This window comes from Apium graveolens, chromosome 6 (assembly GCF_009905375.1).
Source record: "Apium graveolens cultivar Ventura chromosome 6, ASM990537v1, whole genome shotgun sequence".
Taxonomy (NCBI): domain Eukaryota; kingdom Viridiplantae; phylum Streptophyta; class Magnoliopsida; order Apiales; family Apiaceae; genus Apium; species Apium graveolens.
Genome location: NC_133652.1, coordinates 41,785,300 through 41,800,205, shown reverse-complemented (window position 1 = coordinate 41,800,205; position 14,906 = coordinate 41,785,300). Strand labels below are relative to the sequence as shown.

The following is a 14,906-nucleotide window of genomic DNA, read 5'->3' as shown; positions in this document are numbered from 1 at the left end:
TGATTATTCTTTCAGTGTTGCAATTTTTTTCTGACTATGGCAAGTTTATTCATCTTACGCAAATCATTTCAAAAACTCAGACTATGGCAAACTACAAAACAGATGGGGAAATTTTTTTATAAGAAATTAATAATCAAAGATGAGGAGGATGGAGGGATTATAGTGGGGTTTGAGCAGAGCCAAGAAAAGAAAGAAAATTTTGTTCCGGTAGGAATGTAAAAAAGTTTTTGACAGGTAAAAATATAAACTCTCTGGCGATGGATAATGTGTTGGCATCGATGTGGAGGTCTAAAGCAGCGTATGAAGGTACATGATACCGGTGGATGCACGTATTGATAACTCCCGGTGGCGGAGCTGCTCCTTCGACGCCGTCCTGGATCCTTCGCCGCTGTAAAGGTGTAGCTGTGGTTGGGTTCCTACAAAACAACATCGGAAGGGGGGTTGGAGTCCCGCGGCGCCTCCGGCGTGAAAGTAAGAACTAGCTTTTTAGAAAGATGATGATGAATATGAATGTAAGGTGGTTGTGTGTGTATATGAGTGTGAAAGAATGATTAACCCCAAAACCTCACCTTCTTGGGTTATTTATAGCTCAAGGGTAGGGTTTTGGGGTTGGTACCTTTGAATCGTAGTCATTGGTTCTGGGAGCGGGGGGCACCTGGCTGGAGTGGATGCTTTACACGTGTCAACGCGGGACTGGTCGAAGAATGTTCTGAGGATCCTCTGACACGTGCCCTGATTATTCCCACGATTGATGTGTGACAGTTGTTCCCGTCACGTGCTTGGGCCAACGTCTCACGTGTCGGGATTTATCAAGGTTCCGCTTGCGGGACTGAGCTGGTAAGGAGTGGTAGTGTGCGGGACTACTCCTTCCAGGAGCTGTGTGGAGTTATGAGCCTAGGAGTAGGCATCCCAGGAGCTGTATGGAGTTAGGAGCTTAGGAGTAGGCCTCCCATGAGCTGTATGGAGTTAGGAGCTTAGGAGTAGGCCTCCCAGGAGCTGTATGGAGTTAGGAGTTTAGGAGTAATCCTCCCAGGAGCTGTATGGAGTTGAAAGCCTGGGAGTAGTCCTCCCAGGAGCTATATGGACTATCATGTGCCCCCCACTCCCTTATGCAGATTTTCTGGATGGGGGAGTGAATTTGGGTATGTTTGTAGAACATGAGCTTTTGATTGTTTTGTTAAAAGAACTTGAGCTTTTCTTGCCCCCCAGTCCGGAGTTCGTTGAGTTCAGCGAATCAGGACTAAGGTGGTTGTCTTTAGCAGGAGTTAAGCTTTTCTTGCCCCCAAGTCCGGAGTTCGTTGAGTTCAGCGAATCAGGACTAAGGTGGTTGTCTTTAGCAGGAGTTGAGTTTTTCTTGCCCCCAGTCCGGAGTGCGTTGAGTTCAGCGAATCAGGACTAAGGTGGTTGTCTTTAGCAGGAGTTAAGCTTTTCTTGCCCCCAAGTCCGGAGTTCGTTGAGTTCAGCGAATCAGGACTAAGGTGGTTGTCTTTGGCAGGAGTTGAGTTTTTCTTGCCCCCATTCCGGAGTGCGTTGAGTTCAGCGAATCAGGACTAAGGTGGTTGTCCTTAGCAGGAGTTGAGCTTTTCTTGCCCCCAGTCCGGAGTTCGTTGAGTTCAGCGAATCAGGACTAAGGTGGTTGTCTTTAGCAGGAGTTGAGCTTTTCTTGCCCCCCAGTCCGAAGTTCGTTGAGTTCAGCGAATCAGGACTAAGGTGGTTGTCTTTAGCAGGAATTGAGCTTTTCTTGCCCCCTAGTCCGGAGTTCGTTGAGTTCGGCGAATCAGGACTAAGGTGGTTGTCTTTAGCAGGAGTTGAGATTTTCTTGCCCCCTAGTCCGGAGTTCGTTGAGTTCAGCGAATCAGGACTAAGGTGGTTGTCTTTAGCAGGAGTTGAGCTTTTCTTGCTCCCCAGTCCGGAGTTCGTTGAGTTCAGCGAATCAGGACTAAGGTGGTTGTCTTTAGCAGGAGTTGAGCTTTTCTTGCCCCCTAGTCCGGAATGCATTGAGTGAGAGGATTCCGGACTTGGAAGTTGAAACGGTTTTGGGGTTTTTCCCCCCAATTATTTGAATTATTACAGCTGTAAGGATATGGAGAGACGTGCCGTAATAATTACTCTTTAATAATTACTGCTTATGATGGGTGGCTGGGATCGTACCACGTGGCGTGGATGTTGGATTTTTCACTGCCTCTATAAAAAGAGGGGCTGCCCTCTTTCTTTAGTTTTTACTTTTCTTCATCTTCTCTTCTCAATTTTCTCTCTTTTCTCTGAATTTTTTCCGTCGGGATTTCTTGCTGGTGCGCCGCCGTTGTCCGGTCTTCCCCAATTTCTCCGTAATCTCTTCATTTGTAAGTTTCTTCCTCTTCTTTTCTTTATTTTAGTTTGCTGTTCGATTGGGTTTTGTGTTTCTGCTATAGTTTTTGTATGATGTTGTGTTTAGTTCTTGTTTTGATTGTCTTGTATATCTGTATATATGTGTGTATATATATATTTTTGTCTATATTTTGGTGTTTGATCCTGTAATGATAGTGTTTCTGGAATTAGGGTTTTCTGTTAGGGTCCGGACTTGGGTACTTAGTCCGGACTAATAAGCTAGGTTTTGAGTTTGTAATTGGTTGTTGTTTTTGAGTTGTTTTGATATCTGAGTTCGTAGTAACAGGCTAGGGTTGTTTGTTTGGGTTCGGGGGTTTCCAGTCTGGAGAGGACGTTTAGTTTTATATTTTGGTTGGGTCTCCGGACTGTCTGATTTTGACTTGTAATAAAATTGAATCATAGGGTAGTCCGGACCATGTAGCTTCAAAGATAAATAAACTGTAGGAGTTTTAGACTAACCTTTGTAATTTGTTTTAGGTTTATGGTCCGGACTAAAGCTCTTGCCAAGGCCTTCATAACTTGTTATCCGTGGTCATCTAGTTTGGATTCTGAGTCTTCTGCTGATTCTGAACGGATTGAGATGGGGAAGAGGGCTTCCACTTCGGATTGTGAGGCAATAACGAAGCTTACAGTTGCTAAAATATCTTCAAGAAAGGTACCCTGTAGTCCGGAGGGTTTGTGGGTGGAGAATCTTGGTTATTTTGTTACTAAGAGCGAGGAGATAGAAAACAGTTTTTATTTTAGGAGCATTAGGTCCGGATATGCTAGGCAGGAGAATGCTGGCCCGGGGCCCTATGATAGGGAAGCTTTTGATAGGAAGTTTGCTAACAGCATAGTGGCTAAGGAGCACTATGAGTTGAAGGATGAGTATTCTGGGCTAGATAATGAAGCCCAGGATTCGGCGGTCCGGGCTGCTTTTCAGTTGGATCGGCGGATTGAGTGGAGGTGGCCGACTCCGGACGAGAGGGCTCATCATAGGCCGGATGATGGCTTCGTTCCCGTGTGGTTGGAGCATCTCCGGTCTGGATGGAATCCGCACTGGCATTTGTTTCTAAAACATTTGTGCAAATATGTGTACAAGATCTCTCCAATGCAGATAACGCCTAATGGAATAAAGTGGATGACTTGGTTCATTGCCACTTGCAATCAATTTAAAGTTCAGCCCACGTTCAAGCTGTGGCATCACATCTTTCATTTAGTCCGGTCTAGCCAGTTTCTGTTATACGAGCTTCGGTTCCGGGCTCCGGAGTGTGGATACGGTGGCTCTTATAGGCCCGTTATTTAGCAATCTTCGCTGAAGTTTTGGAATGGGGAGTTGATCATGCTCCGGGGTTTGGACTTGCACTATCTACCCCATATAGCTTCGGAAGGAGTCCGGACTCGCTTCCGCAGGGATGTGCTCCGGGGTGATGCTCTCCGGTTAATTTTTGCATTTTGTGAATGTCTAGGTTTCCAGATGACCCGAGACACCTTTATGAATCATAGAACTCTGCATAGGCTGGGCTGTAAGTAGTTTTCTTTCTTGTTCGGACCTTTTAAATGTTTCTTATCTGCTCCCCTTTTTGTTTGCTTCTTGTTTTTGACTTGTATTTTTTGTTTGTTTCCTGCAGGTTTACCACATTATAATCCGGACATGTCGTCCTCCGCTTACAGTGATGCTCTGAAAGGTCTGGGCAAGGCTTTCAAGTTGCCAAAGAAGAATGCTGCTGGTGGCTCCGGATCGAACGCCTCGGCCGAGGAGGGATCACAGAGCAATGCCGTCCCCAATCCGGAGCCTGAAGTTCATGTGAACCAATCCACTCCGGAGCATAATGTTGAGTTGGATATGGGTAATGAGTTTGACAATCTTGAGGATCTAGGTCCTATTGGGGAGGTTCCGGGTGCTGATTCTGGGCGGAGGAGGAAGAGGCTCCGGACTCTTGGGTCAAAACCTCCTAGGGCTGAAAACTATGAAGTTGTCTCTGGGTCCGGGGCTGGCAAAGGGAAAGCAGTTGATGTGGATAGTCCGGATGAAGATGGTCCGGGGCTGGAGGAGAAGGTGGCTCGCTTCATAGCTGGAATTCCGACTCAACCTCAGTGGAGTAAGATGAATGAGTCCAGATTCGATGCCACAATGAAGGAGTGTTCCCGGCTCTGGGGTTAGGTATTTTCTTTCTGTTCTTGTTTTTTGCCTTGATTTGCCTTAGAATATTTTTCTGAGTTTTTCCATTTTTTGCAGATTGGCGGGTATATGGCTGGATCAGCTTCTCTGGCCTACAATGAACTTAAAATCTCCCGGAGTACCATTGCTGATAAGGACTCGGAGATTAGTCAGCTCCGGGATCAGATAATTGTGAAAGACAATTCCCTCTCCGGACTGAATAAGCACCTGAATGAGGTAACAATCCGGGCGGAAAATGCTGAAAAGGAGGCTTCCGAATTAAAGTCAGAGTTAGCTGAGCTCCGGAAGCAGATGTCCGCTGTGCGTCCGGAGTCTGAAGTTGTTGCTGAGTTTAAAAGGTCCGAGGAGTACGATAGAGCCCTTGCCAATGCTGGTGCTCCGGAGATAGCTCGCTGCTGGCTGATTGCTGAAAGGCATATCAAGACGAATCCGGAGGCTGATTCGGATAGTTTCGTCTCTGAGTTTATCAAAGCCAAGGAAGATATTGAGCTTGGACTAGGTGAACCGGAGCCGTTCGACGGCCCTTGCCCCAGTTTCCTGCCTCCTAATGCTCCGGAGTCCTGATCTATATTTGATTTGTAAAATTGCTACTGATTTAAGACTTGATAATATTTGGTTCATGTAATATTTTTTGTACTTTGTTCCTGGCTCGTTTGAGGCCGGTGAATTTGTAATGAATGCTTTCATTGCTGTTATTTTAGTCTGTTTCTGTATTTTATTTTTGCCTTAGAATATTTTTCCAAGTATAATTTTGCTGGTTAGTCCTGACTAATCATCTTGTCCGGACTAGTGGCTGCTTTTAGTTAGAAAATTGGTTCTAAGTAAAAGTTGATTGCTCTAATCCTTACTAATAGCATGTCCGGACTAGTAGTTACTTTAAGATAGAAAATAAATTCTAAGTAAAAGTTGGTTGCTCTAGTCCTGACTAATAGCATGTACGGACTAGTGGTTGCTTTAAGATAGAAAATTAATTCTAAGTAAAAGTTGGATGCTCTAGTCCTGACTAATGGCTTGTCCGGACTAGTGGTTGCTTTTAGTTAGAAAATTAATTCTAAGTAAAAGTTGGTTGCTCTAGTCCTGACTAATAGCATGTCCGGACTAGTGGTTGCTTTAAGATAGAAAATTAATTCTAAGTAAAAGTTGGTTGCTCTAGTCCTGACTAATAACTTGTCCGGACTAGTGGCTGCTTTTAGTTAGAAAATTAATTCTAAGTAAAAGTTGGTTGCTCTAGTCCTGACTAATAGCTTGTCCGGACTAGTGGCTGCTTTTAGTTAGAAAATTAATTCTAAGTAAAAGTTGGTTGCTCAAGTCCTGACTAATAGCTTGTCCGGACTAGTGGCTGCTTTTAGTTAGAAAATTAATTCTAAGTAAAAGTTGGTTGCTCTAGTCCTGACTAATAGCTTGTCCGGACTAGTGGCTGCTTTTAGTTAGAAAATTAATTCTAAGTAAAAGTTGGTTGCTCTGGTCCTGACTAATAGCTTGTCCGGACGAGTGGCTGCTTTTAGTTAGAAAATTAATTCTAAGTAAAAGTTGGTTGCTCTAGTCCTGACTAATAGCTTGTCCGGACTAGTGGCTATTTTTGAAAAATATGCAAGTTAAAAAGAAAGCTTTTCATTGATCATTCATACAATGTAGAAGGAGAAACATTTTGGTTGCTTGCCATATTGGCTACAAGTTTTTGGTTGCTTTGTTTGCTTTACTACTGGTAGAATTTTCTTAGCCTTAGTCCATGCCAAGTGTTTGGGACTTCTGAGTCATCCATGTTCAAGTGTTTGTAGGTTCCTGGCCTGAGAACTTCTTTGATCTTGTATGGTCCTTCCCATGTGGGCATTAACTTTCCGGTGTTTGTGGGATCTGATGCTTCAGTGTCTCGAAGGACTAAATCTCTAACTTGGAAGTTTTTGACTCTTGACTTCTTACTGAAGTGTTCTCTTGTTTTCTCCTTGTATTTTTCCATCCTTTGTACAGCTTGGTCCCGGACCTCATCAATTAGTTCCATGTTTGTTTTGAGTCCTTCTTCGTTTGCTTCTTCTTTAAAGTTTATTGCTCTGTATGAAGGAGAGCCCACTTCAATAGGCATCATTGCTTCTGTTCCATAGGCTAGTTTGAATGGAGTTTCTCCTGTGCTTGTCCTCGGGCTTGTCCTGTAGGACCAAAGTACGCTTGGTAATTCTTCTGGCCACTTACTTTTGCTTTCTTTGAGTCTTTTCTCGATACCTCGGAGCAGGATTCTATTTGTTACTTCTACTTGGCCATTTCCTTGGGGATATGCCACTGATGATTTTTTGTGCTTGATCCCGCGCTCCTGGAGGTAGGACTCGAACTCTGATCCAATGAATTGAGGTCTATTGTCTGATACTAGGACTCGTGGTATCCCGAACCTCATCAAAATATTTTCCATAAACTTTGTGCAGTCTTGTTGATTGATTATCCTCATTGCTTTTGCTTCAACCCATTTTGTCATGTAGTCAATAGAGACTAGTAGGTACCTGAGGTCTCCTTTTGCTCGAGGGAAGGGTCCCATGATATCAATACCCCAAACAACGAAGAGGATAGGTGATAGGATTGAGGATGATAGGACTGGGCTTATCCGGGACACATTGCTGAAGAGCTGGCACTCCTTGCACTTCTTGACGTATTGTATTGCATCCTGATGAATTGTTGGCCAGTAGTAGCCTTGTCTTATGATCTTATGAGCTAGGGCTTTTGCAGACATGTGGTCTCCACATATTCCTTCATGCACTTCTGCCAAGCAGTACTTTGCTTCTTCTGGGCCAATGCACTTCAGGATAGGAGATGAGAAGGTCCTGCGGTAGAGTACTCCTTCTTCGAGGAAGAACTTGGCTGCTTTTGCTTTCAATCTTTAAGCTTTTCCTTTATCTTCTGGGAGCTCCCCTTTGTCCAAGTAGTTTATGAAGGGAGTCATCCAATTTTGAGTGCTTTCTATTTCCAAGACCTCTCTGGATTCAATGGATGGTTTATGTAGTTCTTCGAAGTAGACTGAGCAGTCCAGATCTGATGAATTCCGGACTAATTTGGATAGGATATCCACTTCTTCATTTTCTTCTCGGCATATCTGAATGACTTGGTGGCTTGGGATTGAGGCTAAGTGGCTCTGAACCAGTGCCTGGTACTTCGCCAGAGTAGGGTCTTTTGCTATGTATTCTCCATTTGTTTGCTTGACCACTATCTGGGAGTCGCTGTAGATTTTTAACACCTGGACCCTTAGAGTCCGGGAGAGCTTTAGTCCTGCGATCAACGCCTCATATTCTGCTTGATTGTTTGTTGCTGGGAAGTTGAAGGATATAGCTGTCTGAATCTTGAATCCTTCTGGAGTCCTGAGTATGAGTCCGGCTCCTAACCTCTCGGTTGTTGAAGAACCATCTACCTTTAATGTCCAGGCTCCTGGAGTAATTTCCTTTTTTGGCTCCTGATCCGTGTCCATTGTTTGTTGGTCTTCTTCCGGGAAGTTACATTCGATTATGAAATCTGCAAGAGCTTGAGCTTTGATTGCAGTCCTGGGAATGAAGCTTAGGTTGAACTGGCTCAATTCCACAGCCCAATTAACAAGTCTTCCCGAGATATCTGGCTTGTGGATTATTTTTCTTAGTGGTTGATTTGTCACTATCCTGATTTCCCTCCCTTGGAAGTAGCGCCTGAGTTTTCTTGAGGTTGTAACCAAAGGGAAGGCAAACTTCTCCAATCTTGGGTATCTTGTTTCTACATCTTTTAAGACCTGGCTTACATAGTAGACTGGTTGCTGTGTTCCATTCTCTTTCCTGATTAGGGCAGCTCCTACGGCTTGTGCTCCCGCTGACAAGTATAAGTAGAGAGGCTCTCCTGGCTTAGCTTTAGTTAGGACTGGTGGCTGAGAGAGGTAGTTTTTGATTTCCTCGAATGCTTTCTGGCACTCTGGGCTCCAGTTTACCTCTTTCTTGTTGGTTGCTCCTTTTAGTAAATCAAATAAAGGTAAGCACCTCTCTGCTAGTTTTGAGATAAATCTCCTGAGTGCTGCTAGTGATCCTGCTAGATTTTGCACATCTTTTTGGGTCCTGGGAGCTTTCATCTCCTGGATTGCTTTTATTTTCTCCGGATTGACTTCTATACCTCTGTTGCTGATCATGAATCCTAGGAACTTGCCTGCTCCTACTCCGAAAGTGCATTTCTCCGGGTTTAGCTTGAGTTTGTTCTTCCTTAGATTTTCGAAGCACTCCTTCAGATCTTCCACGTGCCCTAGTATAGTTGTTGATTTAGAAATCATGTCATGGACATAGCATTCCAAGTTTCTCCCAATCTGGGACTTGAATATCTTGTTCATGGCTCTTTGGTAAGTGGATCTTGCTCTGGTAAGCCCGAAGGGTAGCATCACATAAGCGTAGACTGCTCTGTGATTTATGAATGCTGTCTTAGGGATGTCCTTCGGATTCATCTTTATCTGGTTGTATCCGGAGAAGGCATCCATGAAACTTAGCATTACATGTCCTGAGGTGGCATCTATCAGTTGATCAATGTTTGAAAGAGGATACGGGTCCTTCGGGCATGCGTCATTTAGGTCAGTGTAGTCCACACACATTCTCTATTTGCCGTTGGACTTCTTAACCATGACCACATTAGCTAGCCACTCCGGATATTTGATTTCTTTGATGATTCCTGCTTTGAGTAGCTTTTCTACTTCTTCGTCAATGACTCTCTGCCTCTCCGGAGCAAAGTTTCTTCTCTTCTGTTTTACTGGTTTCCTGTTGGGGTTGACATCCAAGCTGTGCATTGCTATGGACTCATGTAGTCCTGGCATGTCCCTTGGACTCCAGGCAAAAACATTTTTATACTCCCGGAGCAGGGATACTAATTTCTCCTTGAAGGACTCCTCGAGTCCTGACCCAATCCTCACTTTTTTGCTTGAATTGCTTTCATCTATTTCGACTTCTTCTGTGTCGACTGCGGCCTCGGTCTTTTCTTGTTCTTTATTTGAAACCATTTGATGAATTCGGGCCTCAGAGTTCTTCTTCAGATAGATGTTTGCTTGTTCAGGTTCTTTGGTTGCTTGCATGGTAGGACAAGGTTGTTCTAGGACTCGACTTGTCTTGTCCAGTACCATGACTTGGTTGCTTGCCAGTTCCTCTGGACTTGTTTTGTTCGCTTTTTCCCTTATTCAGGGTCGGTGCTTCATCATGCTTTGTTGCTTGCGAAGGACTGTAGCCTTCCTCTTGTTATCTTGGTGGGTTTCTGCCATAACTAACCCCTGGTTGTAGCATGTTTCACCAACTCCGTAATCTCCTTTAATTTCCCCGACTCCCGTCGGGGTTGGGAACTTAATCTTGAGATGGGAAATTGAAGTTATTGCTTGCATCATGGTTATAACTGATCTGCCAATGATTCCGTTGTATGAAGAAGGAACATTGATCATATAAAATTTGATGACATGAGTCACTTGGTTAGGAGCAGATCCATAGATGACTGGCAGATACAAGGTTCCTTGGATTGAGACTAAGTTGTGGCCAAAGCCATAGAGTGGGTCTTCTCGACATTCATTTGAGCGGACGTTCCCTAACTGCATTCTATCCACTGTGTGCTTGAAGAGGATATTTACTGAGGAGCCATTGTCTATGAGCATTCTTCTTACTTCATTATCGAAAATGTCTAGAGTGACAACCAAAGCTGCATTGTGGTGAGGGTTGACTCCTTCATAGTCCTTGCTGCTGAAGGATATCACCAGGTCTGGGAGTGATTGGATTAAAAGTACTTCTTCGCCGAAGTCCGGGTTCCGGGGTGGGGAGTAGGATCCGCCTAGGACCACATTGACTACATTCTTTCCTTTCTTCTGCGCTTCCCCTCTACTGTTGTCCCGAACTAAGTACTTGTTCATATTCCCCTTTTTCACTTGGTCCTCAATGAAGTACTTGAGTGATAAACAATTCTCGGTCTTGTGGCCATGGGTCTCGTGATAATCACACTGCCTATTGTAGGGCCTGCTCTCCGGAGGATTTTGCATTGGCTTCGGAGGATAATAGAAAGGCTTGTCTTTGAATTCTTTCAAGATTTCCTCCCGGGTCATGTTGAGAGGAGTCCAGTCCGGCTCCTGCTTCGGCTCCCGAGATTGCTTCACGGGTCCTGGGTCGCTGTTCGACTCCTGCTTGGGACCAAGTCTTTGGAAAACCGGGTTTGCTTGTCTTTCTTGGCTTTGGTTGCTTTGCTTGAATTTCTTGTCCTGATGATAACCCCCTTTCGGTCGGTCATCAGTGTTTTTACTCCTAGACCCTCCATTCCGGGTCATTCTCATTGCCTGGAGCACATCTGTTTCCTTAATGAATCTGGCAGCCATGGAATAAGCTTCTGCCAGACGGCTCCTTATTGATCAGCTCCACAATATACCTTTCGTTGTGCTCTGGGTCCAGGTTTCTTCTAAAGATGCTTAAAGCTTCCCTCTCATCCAGATTTGAAACTTTATTGATTGCTTCCTGGAACCGGCGCATGTATGCAGAGAGGGACTCATTGTCGTGCTGCCGGATCGTCTCCAGGTGACACATGTGCATTTTGTGCGTTTTGTTCACCCGAAATCTCCTAAGGAAAGAGGCTCGAAATTCCTTCCAGGAGTGGATGCTGCGGGAGGGGATTCTGCTGAACCATCTATGGGCACCTCCCTTAAGGGTTGAAGTGAAGAACCTTGATTTCGTCAAGTCATTGTAGTAGTATATCTGCGCTATCTGCTCAAAGTAGTTCAAGTGCTCCTCCGGGTCTCCTAGACCATCAAAGGAGTCAAAGTTGTAATGCTTCAAGTCCCGCTGCCGGGGGATAGCTTCTAGGGAGTGGCTGAAAGGAGTGAGTATTTCTCCAATCTCCACTCCTGAGTCTCTGTCCATCTTCCTCTGCAATTCATAGATCATGTCTTTTAGGTCCTTCTGCTTCTCTTCTTCTTCATCATCAGAAATCAGCTCCAGAGTAGGGTCTCTCCGGGTTCTCTTGCTCCTAGACTTGGCCAACAACTTCTCTTCCTCTAATTGCATTCTCTTCTGGATCTTTAGCTCGAGTTTTGCTTCCTCTTCTTTCGTGATTTGCTCCCGGACTTCTTCCAACTTTCTCTGTTTAACAGCTTCTGTTTCTTTCTTGCCTTGATCTTTTTTGCTTTTCTTCCCCTTGGCTCCAATGCGGTCGAACACAGACCTCTTTGATTGCTGGGAGTCCCCGGACTCCTCCGGCTCCTCCTCTAGTTCTGCCTCTTCTTGGAGGCGGGTCTGCTCCTGTTTGTATAGTCTGATTGCTTCTGCTAGTTCATCACTTGTGAGGTTAGCCATGTGCTCTTCGGCTACCGGGATATTGGTGTACTTGTACTGATTGAGCTCTATGAGGGTCCTGGCATCCCTTGTGCTTACAATTCTCTCCATTACGGGAGTGTGTAGTGGTTGCTCCTGGAATGTTTCTCTCTCGGCTCCTGGGTCAAGAGCCTGGGAGTGGTCCGACTCCTGGACCTGAGCGCTAGCAGATGGCCTTCCAGAGATATTCTTTCCTGGTCTTGCCATTTCTCAATAATACCAACAACAAATAACAACAATATGGCACAGAGAATATCGGTCTAAGGTTGCATTATGAGATTTGCAGAAACTACCCAGAATAACAATAAATACTAACAAATAGCTTCCTGGGAGCAGCTCAAACGATTTTATGGGAATGTTCAACGATGAAGTACAATGCAAATGCTATATTCAAACTAGAACAATAACGATTAAAACTAACGATAGCTCACACAAACGTGGCTTAAATCAACAAAACGGGCTCACACAAACGTGGCCTAAAGTAACGAGCACATACAAACGTGGCCGATATAAACAACATTCATGCTTACGGAATAGGTTGGTTGCTCGAGTTCTTACAAGTTTGAATAAATGGACTCTTTGAAGAGTTTGTTGATGAAGGTGAATCCAGGGGCACCGAGGACCCAAGGATGGAGAGCCCCTCCTTCTAGCGCCAAATGATAACTCCTGGTGGCGGGGCTGCTCCTTCGACGCCGTCCTGGATCCTTCGCGCTGTAGAGGTGTAGCTGTGGTTGGGTTCCTACAAAACAACACCGAAAGGGGGGTTGGAGTCCCGCGGCGCCTCCGGCGTGAGAGTAAGAACTAGCTTTTCGGGAAGATGAGGATGAATATAATGTAAGGTGGCATGTGTGTGTATATGAGTGTGAAAGAATGATTAACCCCAAAACCTCACCTTCTTGGGCTATTTATAGCTCAAGGATAGGATTTTAGGGGTTGGTACCTTTGAATCGTAGCCATTGGTTCTAGGAGCGGGGGACACCTGGATGGAGTGGATGCTTTACATGTGTCAGCTGCGGGACTGGTCGAGGAATGTTTTGAGGATCCTCTGACACGTGCCTTGATTATTCCCATGATTGATGCGTGACAGTTACTCCCATCATGTGCTCGGGTCAGCGTCTCACGTGCTAGGATTGCTCAAGGTTGGGGTCGTGGGACTGGATTAGTCAGGACTGTAGTGTTAGGACTAGACTGAGTTGGGAGGCCAGGACTAGTCCTCCCAGGAGCTGTATGGAGTTAGGAGTCTAGGACTAGTCCTTCCAGGAGCTGTATGTAGTTGGGAGCCTAGGAGTAGTCCTCCCAGGAGCTATGTGGAGGTAGGAGCCTAGGAGTAGCCCTCCCAGGAGCTATATGGACTATCAACTAGAATAGAAGAACAAGACATAATTGAAAGAACATCAAAATACAAAACTGAAATGAAAACATAAAAGACAATTTTTTCCTCGATAACTTCCCCCTGCTGCTGGACACGGTATATATAGTGTAGGGTGTACACGGATCGGATTGGGCGGGTTGAGCGAATTTAGCAACTCAACCCAATTAATTCGGATTTTCAAAATTTCAACCCAGCCCAAATTGTTTAAATTTGTAATCCAAACCAATTTGTATACTTCGGTTTGGATCGGTTTGATCGATTTATTAAATATACAAAATTATATAAAAAAGTATAATAAATATAAGGTTTCAAATTCTAAAACACTTGAAAATAGTTCAAAATAATATTACAATCCTCCACAATGAATAGTCTTAAGCGTCTAATTTTTGCACCAAAAGGACTAATAATATTGCTTACGCTTTAAATATTGGAATGAATCACAAATACAAAAACATAACACTAATCAAATATCTATTGTTGTTATGAAATGAACTATGAACACGGAGGTTATAAGTTACACTTAGAGTTACAGATAAATGGATGTATGTAATAGGCCTAAACATAATTTTTAAATTAACTTATTAGCATGTACATATATTTTTTAATCGGGTTAGGTTGGATTGGTTTAAAATTATCGAAAACCATATACAACCCAATTAAATCAGATTTTTTCAACCCAAATATGTATCAGGTTGAAAAAAATCGGTTTGGTTCGGCCGAAATAGGGTCGGTTCGGTTTGGATTGGTCGGGTTGGCCAAACCGTGTACACCCTAATATAGTGTATATGTCAATTGGGCTGAAATGGGCCTATAGCTTCAATTTGGGCCTGTTGGTAATTGACTAGTCGGTGGCCCGACTTCTAATAAAATATTTCATAGTCAAGTCTCACTTGTTGGTTACAATCCATTCCCCTTGAAAACATCCTTGTCCTCAAGGATGATTCAAGCTCCAGACACACTTTGGAGTTGTCACTCTCCCCGGATCATATACTAGTGTTATGACACTCCAATACCAAGCAAGGGCCATTAAATATGAAAAAAAATTCATTAGTTTCCAGCAGACATTACTAAAATATATCTTGCTTTCTGAAACCCTCCTCTTTCTTGAACTTGCACACCTATTTTCTTCTGGACTCTCATCTTTACCTTTATATCTTCCGACATGTCTAGTTAAGTCATTAGCACTTTCAGAAGCCGGGATATCAATATCATAGGTCAGGTTAGCCAGGAGCTCATCCTTGAGTAGATGAACAATTGGTATTAGAGCAAGCTCTTGAAGCAAAAAGAGTGTAAAGATCACAACAATCAACAAGATGAACAAAAAGGATGTTGGAGTGAAGATCCCATTTCTGGACAAAGATAATTATCAACAGTGGAAGGTGAAGATGCACCTACATCTTCTTTCCCAAGATGAGGCCTATGTGGATTGCATAGAGATAGGTCCTCATGTACCAATGAGAGCTGCAACTGGCAATGAACCATCAGTTCCAAAACCCAGACATGAATGGTCTGATCCTGATATTGAGCAAGTCAGGAAAGATAAAAAGGCCATGAACATATTATTTAATGGTGTTGATGGTGATATGTTTGACAACATAATCAACTGTAAAACAACAAAAGAGGTTTGGGACACAATTCAAATCATTTGTGATGGAACTGAGCAAGTAAGAGAAAACAAGATGCAACTCCTGATTCAGCA

General features: G+C 44.0%; 2 protein-coding genes across 2 annotated transcripts; both read right to left on the bottom strand.

Moving 5' to 3' along the window:
• Positions 1-6,227: 6,227 nt before the first annotated feature.
• Positions 6,228-6,611, bottom strand: LOC141664945 (uncharacterized). The gene has a single exon (XM_074470901.1). The coding sequence runs from the start codon at positions 6,609-6,611 to the stop codon at positions 6,228-6,230; it is 384 nt and encodes a 127-aa protein (XP_074327002.1).
• Positions 6,612-9,677: 3,066 nt separating this feature from the next.
• Positions 9,678-10,799, bottom strand: LOC141664944 (uncharacterized). Its single transcript, XM_074470900.1, has one exon. It carries the CDS (start codon positions 10,797-10,799, stop codon positions 9,678-9,680), a length of 1,122 nt encoding a protein of 373 aa, XP_074327001.1.
• Positions 10,800-14,906: the final 4,107 nt, after the last annotated feature.